The 15,567-nt window shown below is 37.6% G+C and overlaps 2 protein-coding genes across 6 annotated transcripts in view; one reads left to right on the top strand and one right to left on the bottom strand.

Moving 5' to 3' along the window:
- itpr1a (inositol 1,4,5-trisphosphate receptor, type 1a) overlaps positions 1–10,292 on the bottom strand; it is a 44,328-nt gene extending 34,036 nt beyond the window's left edge. For all 4 annotated transcript variants that reach the window (XM_066663833.1, XM_066663831.1, XM_066663832.1 and 1 more), the window contains exons 1-4: positions 10,157–10,292; positions 6,828–6,936; positions 4,696–4,766; positions 403–518 (exon numbers count right to left, since the gene is read on the bottom strand). In XM_066663833.1, the coding sequence (XP_066519930.1) occupies positions 403–518; positions 4,696–4,766; positions 6,828–6,919 (279 nt within the window). In that variant the 5' untranslated portion in view covers positions 6,920–6,936; positions 10,157–10,292. The remainder of the gene's footprint in view (positions 1–402; positions 519–4,695; positions 4,767–6,827; positions 6,937–10,156) is intronic.
- A 532-nt stretch (positions 10,293–10,824) lies between these two features.
- On the top strand, positions 10,825–15,558 carry sumf1 (sulfatase modifying factor 1). 2 transcript variants are annotated; one of them, XM_066665893.1, is made up of 9 exons: positions 10,825–11,090; positions 11,955–12,128; positions 12,204–12,278; positions 12,856–12,938; positions 13,551–13,673; positions 14,098–14,212; positions 14,284–14,397; positions 14,918–14,977; positions 15,063–15,558. In XM_066665893.1, the coding sequence occupies exons 1-9, from the start codon at positions 10,863–10,865 to the stop codon at positions 15,162–15,164; spliced, it is 1,074 nt and encodes a 357-aa protein (XP_066521990.1). In that variant the 5' UTR covers positions 10,825–10,862; the 3' UTR covers positions 15,165–15,558. The 2 variants fall into 2 exon arrangements, with proteins under 2 accessions (XP_066521990.1, XP_066521991.1); XM_066665894.1 differs by lacking the exon at positions 13,551–13,673.
- Positions 15,559–15,567: the final 9 nt, after the last annotated feature.

The raw sequence follows: 15,567 nt of genomic DNA on the forward strand, positions 1-15,567 counted from the left end.
CACATATTGGGCTAAATGTGGCTGGGACTTATTTAGGCTGGGACAACCATTTGGTAGATTTCAAAGTATAATATAAAGCTGAACTTCTCAACATTCTCCAAAAAACAATAAGTCTGTAAGTAAGCATCTTATATAAGATATGTGTCACAGACCAGATTTCACAATTTTTGTGTTATGAATCACATTCAGTGCACTAAAATAGCATGGAGGAATTCAGAGACAGGTTTTAGTTTTGCTATAACCATGTTTAAATGTATCAACATTTAAAAAGTCCTCCACAGTTATGCATTCTCATTATGAGATCCTGTCTAGTCCCATACGACTCACTGGAATCCAATGTGACACACATAATGGGATGTGTCCTTTGAGCTCACACACAAACATATACAGATACTCTCTCACGTGTAGTTTGTTGAGCAAGACAGTGTCAGTGGTGCTAGTTCCTCCAGGTTTGGCAGCTTTCCAAAACTGTTTCTGTGCTGAATATCTGTTCATAGGACATAGTCTGAACAGACAGTCTGAAGAGAGGAGAAGAAGAAAGAGAGAGTGAGAAGAGAAACAAAGATAATAAATAAATCTGCAGTGTGTCATAGTTCAGACAGATATATGTCTGTGTACCAATAAAACTACTGTTAAAAAAAGCTCTGCAAGCTCATGTCTGGAAGGCAACGTGCTGGAATGGACCTCCAACAGTGTGACTGGCAGAGCAAACATGGTCATGGGTCAGAGCAGTTTACGTTCCCCTATGCACATGTTCAGGTACTCAACGCTTCAGCACGGCCTTCTTTACAGACGTACATGAATTGATACGTTTTTAGAGGTCTAATATCATACTGGAGAAACATTTTGACACTGGGTCTTATATGGAAAAGAAACAGAGAAGTCTAAAATGCAAACCTGGGTTTAAAAGACTGAAACCTTCCAAAAAAAAAAAAAAAAAAAGAAGAAGTCTAAGATCTTAAGGACCAAATGTCCTAACTCACATTATAAGTGACCTATTCATGCTCTGCCCACAAATACTTTATTCATGTCAACTGTTGCACAGTTGGAGAGCCATAACAAAAAACTGGCAAAAAAGACATTCAACCTAATAAACAACTGTAGCTCAAAGCTGAATTTCTAGAAAAATATGTAAATAAACATGTGTTTCATACAATTTACATGCCAATTTCATTATTTATTTAAATCTCTCTTAATCATACCCTACAAAGTTTTTGCAAAGATAAAGCTAATTAATGTGTTATTTTTAATTATAAAAACTTTTAATCACCATGCTGCAGTCCCATCAAACTACATCAAAATCCCATGCTTTAGAACCATGGATATATACTATACAGAAATTGGAAATCATTTCTCTGTTAGATTAATTCTCTGTCCAGGTCATTCTGATCAGCTCGTATTTCTGATATTTGAATGCACTCTTTATCTCTTACAGAAGCTTAAATTGATAAATTGACATTTTATTTACTGCAGTAATTTCTGAATGACCAGAAACTACTCTTGAGCTGAATTGTGAATTGTGTACAAATTGTGAAGTAAACTGATGTGCCCCTCACTGCTACACAGTAACACATTTGTGAGAGGGAAACAGATAGGTCAGTTGCTTCAGGTTATAGATCTCTATAAATGTTCACAAGCAACAAAAATAAAGCCTCTATTCAGGTCCATCTCAACACAACATAGTAAATCTAATTTTGGAGAGAGCTGTTTTTATCCAACAACAGGAGGAAGAAAAACACAGCAGATTTATGCTGCAGACAGAAACAAAATGCTTTATTAAAAAACACACACACATACACACACTCACACGCTTATATTGATGTTAAGAAAATAGACATGAAAAACAATATGTAAACCACATGGGTATTTGTGTGAGCGTGCATTAGTGTTATAAATACAAGTCTAAAGGACTACAGACCTTTGTGTGCTAAAGCAACCTAAAGCTAAAAAACCTTTTTGATTCCATTAAACCCATTTAGACACACACACACACACGCGCAAATCATGTATGCAGTCACTTCTGATAAGTCTGGATCTACATGGAAGAGAAAAGCTCTCCATCGCTCCTACAGGAGCACCAGCCTTACCAAATAAGGAGAGAGGGGGAGTGCTGGAGAGAGTAAAAGAGAGAGAGAGAGAGAGAGAGAGAGAGAGAGAGAGAGAGAGAGAGAGAGAGAGAGAGAGAGAATGAAAGAAAGGGAGAGGAAGAAAGGGAGGGAGAAGTCTGTTCTCTGTTTCTGGAGATTGGGCTGATAAAACATCTAAATGCTTCAGGGTCAACCAGAGGAATGTAGAGCACATCCCACAGACACAGAGAGAGCACTCTTCTCTGACAGAGGAATCAGAACTGGAGTTCTAAAGTGGATTAGGACTGAGTGTGTCTCGGACTGTTTTGATAGGAAGACACAGCGAGTGCCATTTCTTTCCTCTCTCAACTCCCTTGCTCTTCATCACTCTTTCCCTTTTTCTACTGTTACTCAGCAGCTGCAGCCTTCTGGAGATACAGCTTATTAGAATGTGAAGGCAGACAAAGAACATGAACACATCATCAACACCATCAATGTCAAACATACCCACACACATGAAATTGTAATCACATTTAAAGAGACAACACAAGGTGAAGGGCAAAATGTGTGTGTATGTATGTATGTGTGTGTGTGTGTGTGTGTGTGTGTGTGTGTGTGTGTGTGTGTGTGTGTGTTTATATTCAGAGGAAATAGTACGCATTCCTCTCTAGAGAGGCCCAAAGGCCATCCTTCTCCTGGAGTTTGAAGTATTTGTCCAAACCCAACAGGATCTAACTTTTCTCGTCAGGTTTAATTGTCATTCCTTAAAAAAGGGGGATTAAATATTGGGATCAAATTTCACATTTGGGTTTTAACAGCACTCCTCACCTTCAAGGCTTTCTAGAAATCGGAAGCAAAATATACATCTGTGATTTAAAAATAAAAATTGAATTATGTTATTGTATATAAACACACAAAACTTGTAGTAATCCTCTTTTGCTTGGAAACAAAATGGCAAAAGGCCCAATCCAAAATTATCCAGTAAGGATTATTATTTTTCTGCTGTAAACAGACAGATCTCCTGCTGCATAGAGCTTCAGAAGCTGGTTTGAATGCCTAATGCTCTAGGCTGAACATTAACAACCATAAACTCACAATGAATCGGCTAATCAGGTGTAAAACGTATCCAAGTTGAATCTGCCACCATTTAGTACAGTTGAATGTTTTATTATATTAATTTAAGCAGCACTTGCCATAAAAATGTGAGGCTATATTTGGCACATGACTAAAACTTTCTGAACAAAATTTCAGGAGTCATTGCATCATCTTTATCTCCATCATAAGCTCCCACTCTTGCAGCCCTTCACTTCTCTTGAACAGACTACTCAATGTCAGTAGCAGATGCAACTATAATGCTGGAAGCTTTCAGAGCCAAAATAAACACCCACAGATACAAAAAAAGCACTGTTGTGTGAGTATGAATTCTATCATTTATTTAAAAGCATTTTATACTAAATAGAGCAGTCTTTTGTTTTGATAGTTGTTTCCACAGCCACTGAACCATTTCTAAACAGGCTCTGCTGCAGTAACAATATCACTGACATCCTGTATATATAATTTTGGTAAGTGACATTTATAACAATGATATAACACTTCTAGATATTGTACAACAAAAATTTCTAACCACACAATCTGTTCAGCTGAAGTGCTGTATTTTTTAAGTGTTGTTGTATCTGATATCTGTATCACTGTTCCTGTATGATTCTACTTATCACTGATTTAACTTACCACTTCTTACTCAGTAACAACTATGGTCACTTTACTATAAGCTATAACCACTTGGCAGAAACGGCAAATATGAAAATCTTACATTTTACATATTTAAAGGTGTTTCTGTAAATATTTTTTTTGCAAAACAAAATAAATACTAGCTAATGACCAGTGTAGTCTGTATCTACACTTAACTTAAACAATCTTATTCCATTGGAGGTAATAAACAACAAAACCTATTAGGTCAATGGCTGATATACATATGGCTGATATAGGTCTTCTGAAATTCAATCCCTAACTTCCTGTAATTACACTTTTAATTTCAGGTAACAGTAAATAGAAATGCACAAGGATATCGAAATCATATCAGAACATGCAGCTAACCTAAAAAAGAAATGACTGGCATCAAACTTATGCGTCGATCTGACTAGTATTTCAAAGTCATACTAGTCAAGTATCTACTGTACAGAGTTTAAACAAAGCTCTTTGAGAGAGTATTCAAAATAATATACAAAAATAAAAATAGTCTAAAGTTACAGCTCTAAAACTTCTTGTACAATTGTTATAAAACACCATTCGGCTCATGCCCACACCAAAATCTCTGCCTTGATGTTATTCATGATAACAAACTCCCTCTCATGTTCTAATAATAGGTCATTCTAATTAATCTAAAAGCCTGGCCCACTGGAAAACGAACACATTTGCAGCAATACCAAAACTGGTGCCTCGAGAAAAGAAAACTGAGAAATGAAAACATCCTGCTCATGTAGTTTCCATGGCTACAGTAACCATTTTCTCCAGGGGAACATTTCAACTTTGAACCGTAGTTCCAGCACCAGTCGCTTAACTTCCTCTAGATGAGCTTTAAATAGATCAGCAAATGAATTTACGATCATACACAAAAACACAGGTGTCTTACCCCTGAACTTCTTTGGTGGGTTGTTCAGGTCTCCAGCATCTGGCTGGACAACACAACGGTCATCAACCAACCTTAAAACAAAAAGACAAAATATTACTTAGGGTTTTGCAACGTGAACAATATTGTGGTCCTTAAACATACATTTTCCAAAGTGCTTTCTAACTATTTGTCCACTTCCAGTTAAAGAAAAAATAAATTGAGTGAAATTTTTGAAAACCTTTAGCACTGTCACATGACCCCATAATTCTGCCATTTATAATTATCCCCGTTAAAATGGGGTGGTGCCTTATTTCTGCAAAGTAAAAATATTCATCCACCACTCCACCCACAAATGTGTTTGGTTACATGACACAGAGCTCAGGTCAGAACCTGACTTTAAGTAGTAGCAGCTCTTAAAGAGGAAGGCAAGGAGAATCCTCTACATTAGGCACAGATGGATTTCACAACAAAAGAAGCCATAACTAAAACGACAGCTGCAGATTTTGTTAGTGCTACCTCACTGTGGATTTATTTCTGTCCCCACTAACTTCCTAGGAATTGACCCTGCTGAGTGGGAGGACAGGATTAAGGACAGATATCAGTTAAATTTGTGTTTTAGCTTTGAAAACTTGTAAATTTCCACTCATGTTTGACAGAAGTTAACAAATCACATACTATTGCACCAGCCATTTTCTTACAATAATGAACTATTTTAGCGACAAGCACATCAGGAATATCCTTTTTTGATTTATGTTCACTTTTGAGGATAGCCCTAGTGTACACATGTGTAAACAAACAGACTGGCAGGGAATGAGAAAGCATGTGTGTGTGTGTTGAGTGTCGACGGCTGGGGGCTCGACTTCGTTCCTCGGGACAGATTTGGCCATTTCTGGTTCAAAACAACAGCTTGCTGGATATCATCCAAGTCCCACGATCAGTCAGCCATGCACACACACACACACACACACACACACACACACACACAATGCTGTTACACTGTTGACAGCTAGGTCACACAGTTCTAAAATGACAAAGAACAAAGCTATAACTGCAAGGTGATATCTCCTAAAATAACTAAGTTTACTCTTTAGTTCAATGTGATACATTGTAACTGTAACTGTTTCACTGAATGCTTAAGCCACAGTGTTAACACTGTGAATATTAAACCTTTTAAATTTTTTAAAAAGACAAAAATTAATACAATTTCCTATTCAACAACTATACGAAACAGCAATGCTTTTTAATTGATACTGAGTAACGGGAATCTGAGAGTTCTCTTCTGAGTGCTGGGAGCGTGATGGAGCAAAATGGAGCCTGTGTAATGAGCAGAATCTGGATAATCTGTAAAAGTCTTTTTTCTAAAGAAACTAGTAACAGAAAGGTCAGTGTAAAAGCCCTAAACTAAAAATAGCTGTACTACAAGTTTACACATACATGTTAATTACATGGGTTAATGCAAGTGAACAGTGGTAATCATTTACAGATCCTGAAGAACTGAAACTGAACACTTAACTGATCTTTTCTCCTAAACAACAGATGATAGAGCTGATTCAGCTTGTTGGGTAATAATTTCTCCTAAGATGGAAATCTCTGCTGTCAGCTGAGTATCCTTCAACATTAATTTACTTGAAGTTTAAATCTAGATAATGTTCTAAACTTATCATGGATTCCGCCTCCATAGGAACAATCATTAATGTTAAGGCAGGAAATGTAGTCATCGATTGGAACAGGAACTATTTACACATGCACACATACAGTGCGGCTGATGAAGTCAGTGAGGCGTTTGAGTTTTAAAATTCACTAAGTGTGAGCTAGATGTGTGGTCTTGAGGCCTAAAGGTCATTGGTTCGATCCCCACAACCAGTAAGAGATGGGAGAGTGAAGGAACAGCACTGCCCCTCAAAATATCCTTTGCTGAGAATGATACCATATTCCTCACCTGCTCCCCAGGGGCTGGGATGGCTGCTTGCCACCCCAAGTGTGAGTAAATCCAACCAGGGTATTTAGAGACAGCTCAATTGCAAATAACATATCACAATCATCAATACAATCATTTGATCACACAATTTGTAAAACATTTTCTCTTAAAAGCACAACATATCTTTTACATCCCATAAGGTCTTGTGTTTTTAACATAAATCAAAAGAACCTACCCCAGAGTGCTGATGAAGCCACTGGTGGATCCCTCAGCGTACAGGGAGCAGATGTCCCCTATGTGCAGAAAACTCGACATCTTATCCACCATGGCAAGAACACCTCCACCTGCAGCAGGGGTAAGTTTTCAAAGGTTAAACCAGCTCAGCAACACTGATGAGTTGAATGCTGAGAGGAACGACAGGAAAACACAGTTTCATAACACTGGAAATGCTGTTCTTAAAAGGTGAGGACTGAGTTAAAGTGTCTAAATTTAATTAAACTCCTCAAAGAGATTCAGCTTGAGCTTTCACAGGGCCGTGCTCTAATTATTCTGTTGTGAGCAAGTGGAATCTCCATAAATCAACCAGATGAGTTCGTATATTTTCCGCAATGATTTCTGCATTGTAAATGGACAAGACGGTCTCTTAAGTAGATCTCACATTGTAACAAATGTTCTTCCTAGTTGTTAAAGTAATAAAAAGATTGTTATCTTTAATTAATGTTTATCCATCCATACAGCACCAGATCTCGTTCAGAAATAAGTAAACAGATTTTTCAAGCTATTATTTAGACGTGCAAGCTCACAGCAATATCTCCACTTATTTTTCAGTTTTTGGATGTAATTTTCACACAAATAAAAGTGGAAAAATAGATGGTTTGGCAGAGAAATTAATGATCAAGCTATTAGTCTGCACAGCTTCCAAAAACTATCCAACTTCTCAACATGTGTTTACAAGCAGAATGCTGTAGTGCTGAAAATAATACATATTTGGTTTTTTTCCTTTTTTCGGTGGCTTGATTTACCTTCTCCTTTTATTGGCTCTCTTGCAATCTCAAGAATTCCAGCTACTATACCCTCTACAGAAAAAGACATTGAAACAAGACATTCCAAACAAGTCTGATAGCGATGTTCTAAATCTCAAGACTTTCTTCCACTAAAATACATTGCAATTAGACTGGCTTCAATAAATTCTAATTGCTTAAGGGTTTTACACTGTTACTTGTTTGTCCGACACTGTGTATTTTTCTGTGATGTAAATGTAAACTGGTTTGATGTAAAGTTATCTACTCATTACAACTGTTTGGAAATTAGAAGAATTAAGATGCACATACATCAGGAACATGGTTTGTTTTACATTATTTACAAAATAGAGTGTGATTTCCCTGTGAGACACTGAGAGTTGTAAAATAAATTTTCAGTTTGGATCCAGTGGAGGAAATCTTGTGCATTTATTGTAAACCAACTGGTATTTGAACAAATAATTGGTGCTGCTGATAGAAACAGAGTGACAGGTCAAGTAAGAATCACTTTTCATAAGAAAAACACCAGGGTTTTTCAGGAGCACCATCTAAACTTGCTGGACACAATCTGTCATGACTTATACTACCCACAACTTCACAGGTATTTTCATACATCCTGTATCACTAAAGCTAACCCTGACACTTTGGTTAAAATAGTTACTGAATTGGGGCAGGCTTGAAATACTCCAAAGAGGACACCATTTTAGTTAACCTGTGGGACAGACAGAATATAAGTACATCCTAAAAACAGGATTCAGTCCTTTAATTTAAAAAGTAAGTAACTGAACTGGCTTAAAGTTTTGATTTCATTGTATTTCAAAAAATAAGGTTACAGAATTTAAGTCTATTGTTAACGCTTCAATATAAGTTAGGATGTAATATTTAAGGAAGGTTTGTTACTAATTCTATTAAAGTTAGTTTAGTTAGTGACTGATATTGTATAGCAACATTACATTTATCTACATCTGTAACATTATTAATATTGTTAGTTACTCTGAAAATAGCTCAAATGTCAATTAAAACAAATGTTTTAAAATATTTGGTGGGTATTGCAGAGTGCTTTCACTCAGAACACACCCAGAGAACACATCCTATTCTTTTCACATCACCTCACTATCTGTTATCACCCGCCATAAACTCCAGATTCCCCGGGTATATCTACCAACTTTGCATAACAAACAAGGAGCCACACATGATGAAAACCTCCACAGTTCGACTTCCTCTGAGCGTTCTTTACACTAGGCAGCAGAGAAATTTGCATAGGCCAGTGTAAAGGGTTTTTCTGGTATAGCTAGTGGAACCTAAAAAGCTTCTCACATGAAGCTTCATCATAGAGCACTAATATATAAATGTGATAGAAATTCAGCAGGGAACTTTGAAATATTACATTTTAGAGTTAACAATCATGACTCAGGAATTTTTACCTACTTGGATGTTTGTTCTTGTTTAAAACATATAATTAATTCACAAATCTTATTTGAAATGTAATAAGGTCAGATTTTTTTAACAGCACAACTGATACACAGACATTAGGCTTTTTTTTTTGTTTAAAGGTTTAAAATAATTTTAGCAAACAAAGTAGTACACTAACATTAAAACCTAAAAATAAAATAACATAAATGTATTTATTGCAGCAGGTTTAATCAAGCCACACACATTGCATCCAACTATAGGCATATTTCAAAAAATAATAATTGAAAGTCCCTTCATGTCATAGATTTAACTCTCAGCCATGCACCTGCAGCTCCAAGGCCCTGCCTCGCAATCTAGCAGGATTGGTTCTTTAGGTTTTATGATGTATGAAATCCTCGCTCTATGAATTGGCCTGTTTGAGACTGTCATAGGAACACAGTAATAATACACACTAATAATAATAATAATAATAATAATATGTCATTAAAGCACTTTGTAAGAACCCCAAGATGCTTACAAGTTACAGGCAATAAAACACAGTTAAAAGTGTAGTATCCCATTACATTTAAAATAACATTCTATTCTGGAGTGTAAAAAAAGTCCTTCCCTTCATTCAGAATAAAAATCTCAGTTTCTAAACAATTCTAACCCCGTTTTGAATGATGTTATAGAGGCATTTAGCAGTATAAAATTACATGTCTAAAATGATAACAGGGCCCATTTGAATAATTAACATTAATAATAAAATAAGGAGATTTCGATTTTGTATTTAAGACATGCTACAACGAGTCTATCACCCAAAGGTTTTTTAAAATGTCATAAAAATATGCAAATATATACATATTTAAGTAGATAACGTCACTTTAATTTAAATATTGAAATGTCATTTTGATATACTTTGATATATTTTGTTTTTACAAAGCAAACTTTTCACATTAAAAAAGTAGATATCTGCTAAACTAAGGCCAAATTGAAACCATTCAGAAAGATGACACAGAAATAACTTTTTTTCTCCGAATCTCTTCGCTGTGCTGAGCGCGATGCTGAATAAGAAAGAAGATATATATTTACGCGAATTAAAAGTGATGCTCCATCACAAAGACCGCTCTCCAGAGCGCAGTGTATTATTTACCTCACAGAGTTGAAGTCCACTCGATAAGGCGAGACTCTCTCAACGGGGCTGAGAAAAAGTTTCTTCCCGTTGAAGAACCATAATCCCGCGACTCCGGAGAGAGCAGCTATCACAGCTCGGTTCATCCATCCACCGCTTGCCTTCGTTTCTTTTCGGCTCTCCGAGGCGTCTCGCAGTCCGTAAACTCAGACTGAATTCTGGGAAACTGAGTTTTTCGAGCGCAGATGCGTGCTGTCAGTAACAACACCCACTTTAATCTTGAACTACAAAACCCACAATCACATACAATTCACTTCTCTTCTGAGAAAAAAAGTTATTTATGCTGATGCCAAGAAATACAGCAAAAGTGGCCAAAGCAAAAACACATCCAAACCGACTAAGAAACATAACTGTGTATATGCGAATTGTATTTTTGTTATATTTATTGAATGTGCACTAAGAAAACAAGACAACACTGTCCTGCAGTGTTTTGGCTTCATCTCTTGGCAACGAGGTGCTTGGCATTCAACTGTAACTTATACGTTACATAATTGCTCAGCGTTTCATAGGCATTGCTTATGTGAATAAGAACCTGCACAAAATGCACAGAATCTGCAACCACTTCCAGTCCACTTGTGCTTGTATGATAAAAAAAAGGAAAAGAAAGGTCAAATGACTGTTCACGTGACTCGTTTGTCAAAGATGGCTTCACGCTTGTAGCGGACGGATGTTGGTGAAGATGGGGTTGATTCTGTGGAAGTGTGTAGAGTTCGTGAGTGTTTTCTTTGTCTGTTTTCGGTTTGCCGTGAGCGGATCATCCCCGGACTGCGGCTGCGCTCTGAACAGAAACAATATAGAAGACAAACCAGTCGTTTGTGAAAACCCCGCAGAGAAATACTCTGAAACGTCCAATGAACCGCCCTCTGGAATTCGAGAATACCACACGCTTAGTAAGGTAACCATGGGCTTTACACGAACCCTTTCATAAGAGCCAAATGCAGGTGTGATCTACAATGTGGTTCCATGCAAAACGGACAACGGAGTTATTGAAATCTGTTCAGGGGGAGTCTTGTAGTGCAGTGGTACAGAATGACTTTAGAGGAGCTTGAATTGATGGTGATCAGCCTTAAAAACAGAAACAGCCATGGACCATTCTCACGATGCCAAGTGCTGAGCGTTGGCTAGAGGCCAATCGGAACTAGGCCGTGGAACGGTGTGCATTAAAGAACTAAACATCCAACACTTGCAGCTGACTTTAATGGTGTTTCATGGAGTGCCACCAAATCCTCATAGCAATGTTCCACTGTTCAATATAAAGGCATCCTATGATATTAGAGTTTGTTACTGAAGTAAAGAAGGAGCAAACCTTTTTAATTATTATTATTATTTATTTTATTTTTTTTAAAGAAACTTTGAATGAGTGAGTGTCTACACATTTCTGGACATATATTTTCTGATTTGTATTTTAAAAATACAAAATAAATGTTATTAAGTAATGTCTTCAGCCAGCCTGTCTGTAACCATGTTAGGGAATAAAATGATAAATAGCTACAGGCATTAAAATCTTAATTTGTTTGGTTTCTGTGCTGCCACTGTTAACAAAGTTGACAATATCTCTACAATTAACCATTTCATATCAAACCACTTTAAGTGACTATTTGCAGATTACTGTTGGCCAATGTTGATACATTTGACAGAATTTTACATTGAAAATATTTTAAAAAGGAATCATTTCACCATTGTTCTCACACATTCAGAAATCCATATTCCTCTCTCTCTCTCTCTCTCCCTCTTTCTCACTCTCTCTGTCTCGGTTTAGATGGTGCTGATGCAGGGTGGCTGGTTCCTGATGGGTACAGATGATCCAGGGATACCGCAGGATGGGGAGAGTCCTCAGAGGAAAGTGTGGCTTGACCCTTTTTACATCGAAGAGCATGAAGTCACAAACAAGCAGTTTCAGCACTTTGTTAACCAAACAGGCCATGCTACAGAGGTGACAGATGCACACACTGACATGGGTACAAATATTAAAGAGTGTGGTAGTGGTCTAATGGCTTGTTGTGTTCAGGCGGAGCGTTTTGGAGACTCCTTTGTGTTCGAGGGACTGTTGAGTGAAGACATCAAGAATACTCTTTCTCATGCAGTGAGTCTCACACTCATGTCCATCATACGATCATAGGACATTTATGTTTTAGAGTTTACTTTTCACATCAAAAATAAAAAAATTTCATTATCTTTCAGTTCACTGCAGGTGTGTAGAGCAAAAAACTAGCAGTTTCCAGACATCAGATATAGAAAAGATGGAATATTTGCTTTTACGCAATTAGTATGCATTCACAATATTACCAGCTATCATGCGTGTTTCTAAATGTTCTTATATGCAGAAACCTCTCCAATAATTCAGTTTGAAATAATGCACATTAAATACATTTGTGATGTAAGTATTGTTGGTTTGGGATATTTATCTGTGCATACTCATACTATGAATCTTGGGATTGGAAAAGATATCCCTGCATCTAACTGTGTATACAGAGGTGGAGTTCCCTGTTGGAATAAATATGGACGTTTACGTGGATTTGATCAGTACATGACATATGTGAGATAGTTTTTTTGCTGGTGAAAGTGCAATATTCTTGTGGTGCAGGAGTACCAGTGCCTTGTGCTGATGAGAACCACTTTTGTACTGACACAACTTTGATGTGTGTGATTGTGATTAGTAGGTTGCTGCTGCTCCCTGGTGGTCACCAGTTAAAGGGGCAGACTGGAAACACCCAGAAGGTCCAGATTCGAACATATCAGACAGGTATGGCTGGGTTGATTTTTATTATTTAATGATTCTGTATGTTATCCTTGTTTGCAGCTATTCCTGCAGTAATTTGCAGTAAAAACAAAGGGGGTGGGGGTTGCCTATATTAGTTCTGAATCTGCTGTGCTTCTACTCTCAAATGCAGAGAACTTAAGTTGTCCTGATTCCTCCTCTAAGTATTCCAAATTTCAAATCTCGCATTTAAGTGAGAGCATAAAGAAGAAATTAAATGGACCAAAACAAACATGACAAGCATGGCCACATTTTTTGCACCTTGCTTGTGAGTCCTGTGATCTTGCTGTGAAGTCAGCTGTGGCTTATATGCATTTAAAGGAAAAGGGGCTGAAATTGGTCATTCTGATAAGGGCTGTTTAGGCAGGACGAGAATGGTGATGTGCTGCTTTATTATTGTGGTGATTTGACATTGCATTAGTGGTAGTTTGAAAAAGATGGCTTCATATAAATTGACGGAAGCAGTCTTCACTCTCCCAGCTTGGTAGAATCGTGTGATAGCAGCGCAAATATATATATATATATATATATATATATATTAAATTAAAAAAGAACTCAATGCAAGTTGGTCTAAATGTAATACTGTAACGTGTGCAGGATGGATCACCCTGTGCTACATGTGTCGTGGGCTGATGCTCAGGCTTACTGTCAGTGGGCTCAACGAAGATTACCCACCGAGGCAGAGTGGGAGTTCTCTTGCCGGGGAGGACTACAGGACAGGTAGAACTGAAAAGACCATTTTACATTTTATTTTTCTTCGGAAACTCTCTTGCGCGGCACAGTGGCACAGCAGGTAGTTGCAGTCACACAGCTCCAGCTCCTGAAGGTTGTGGGTTTGAGTCTCACTCCGGGTGACTGTACGTGAGGAGTTTGGTGTATTCTCCCTGTGTCCGCGTGGGTATCCCTCCACGGTCCAAAAAATACACGTTCTTAGGTGGATTGGTGACTCAAGTGTCCATAGGTGTGAGTAAATGTGTGAGTGTGTATGTCGCCTTGTGAAGGACTGGCGCCCCATCCAGGGTGTGTTCCTGGTAGGCTCTGGACCCACCACAAGCCTGAATTGGATAAGCTGTAACAGACAATGAATGAATGAAACTCTCTATCTCTCTCTGCCGCTCTTTTTCTATATCTATTTTTTTTCCAGGTTGTATCCATGGGGTAATAAACTGATGCCCAAAGGAGAACACTATGCAAACCTGTGGCAGGGAGATTTCCCCAATCACAACACAGCAGAGGATGGATACTTGAATACTTCACCGGTAAGAGAGTGTGTAAAGACCTCGCCATGTTCCTTGCCCTTGTATTAGTACTAATCAGGTATATTGGACAGGTGATGTCATTTCCTGCTAATGGGTTTGGGCTGTATGACATGGTGGGGAATGCATGGGAGTGGACGGCAGACTGGTGGAATGTTCATCATACTAGAGATCATGCACGCAATCCAGTAAGTGGCACAAACACATATGTGAACACAGCAGGTTTTATGCTGCACAAACGAGTGTACACCAGTTTACAGTTAATATCTACCAAAAAAAAACACTTATCATATTGCAGTTTTCTTACGGCTAAACAGATTCTACATGAGCTCTTCATGACCACCGACAGTAACCTATGCACGCATTTATGAAGGCTTATTTTATTAGGCTTCTTTTGTCATGCCATATTCGATGTTAACTGATATAACGTTGAAGCCAGGTGAGCTCACTTATTTTCATCATTGGTGGGTATAACATGGTTTGGGGGAAATATACAGAATTGTAGCTTAGTTATATGTTCATTTTATGTCACCAAAGCAACCTTTATGGCAGACCTGACCTATTGTTAAGCCTTTTATAAATGTTTATGAAGGTTCCTGTAAGTAACTGGGACAAGCTTATGTTTTATGTAGCCTTACAAGCATCAAACTACAGTAAAATATACCCACAAAATGAATACATATCCCCCAACTTTTTCTATGTCTACAGAAAGGACCAGAAACGGGGACAGACAGAGTGAAGAAAGGAGGCTCTTATATGTGTCACAAGGTAATTCTCTATTACTTTATGCCTATTTTAGAACTGTAGAATGCATCCATATTATTATTTCTACACTCATTTTCTTTCTTTATAGTCATATTGTTACAGATACCGCTGTGCTGCTCGTAGTCAGAACACTCCTGACAGCTCGTCCTCTAACCTGGGCTTCCGTTGTGCAGCTGACACCAAGCTGTGACCGCTGATCTCTTTCTGACCTGCATTAACTGCACTGTTTCCCACACAATTATAACATTGGGACCACACAGTGGGAAATTTTTCCTGCTCTAGTCTGGGCTTTATATTTAATAAAACTAAACAAAAAGTCTGGTTGTGTTCCTTAAGTTAGGGTTGGCTTATAATGCACAGTTTGAAAAAAAGCTTAACTGTTATGCAGTTTTGTTTAAAGTCAACCATGATAAAATGTGAAGGTGTTAGTAATGTATTTGAGAACAATTTAAACAATCCAAAATAAACAGTAAAACTGTTCTTCACTCATATATTTGATTCAGACAGAAAAAAGGTACAGCAGTAGTTTTAAAGTCGAAATTTCTTCCCTAAATGTATGTGAGAGGTAAATGTTTGTAATATTTCATTATATA

The sequence above is a fragment of the Hoplias malabaricus genome, chromosome 3 (assembly GCF_029633855.1).
Source record: "Hoplias malabaricus isolate fHopMal1 chromosome 3, fHopMal1.hap1, whole genome shotgun sequence".
In the NCBI taxonomy this organism is placed as follows: domain Eukaryota; kingdom Metazoa; phylum Chordata; class Actinopteri; order Characiformes; family Erythrinidae; genus Hoplias; species Hoplias malabaricus.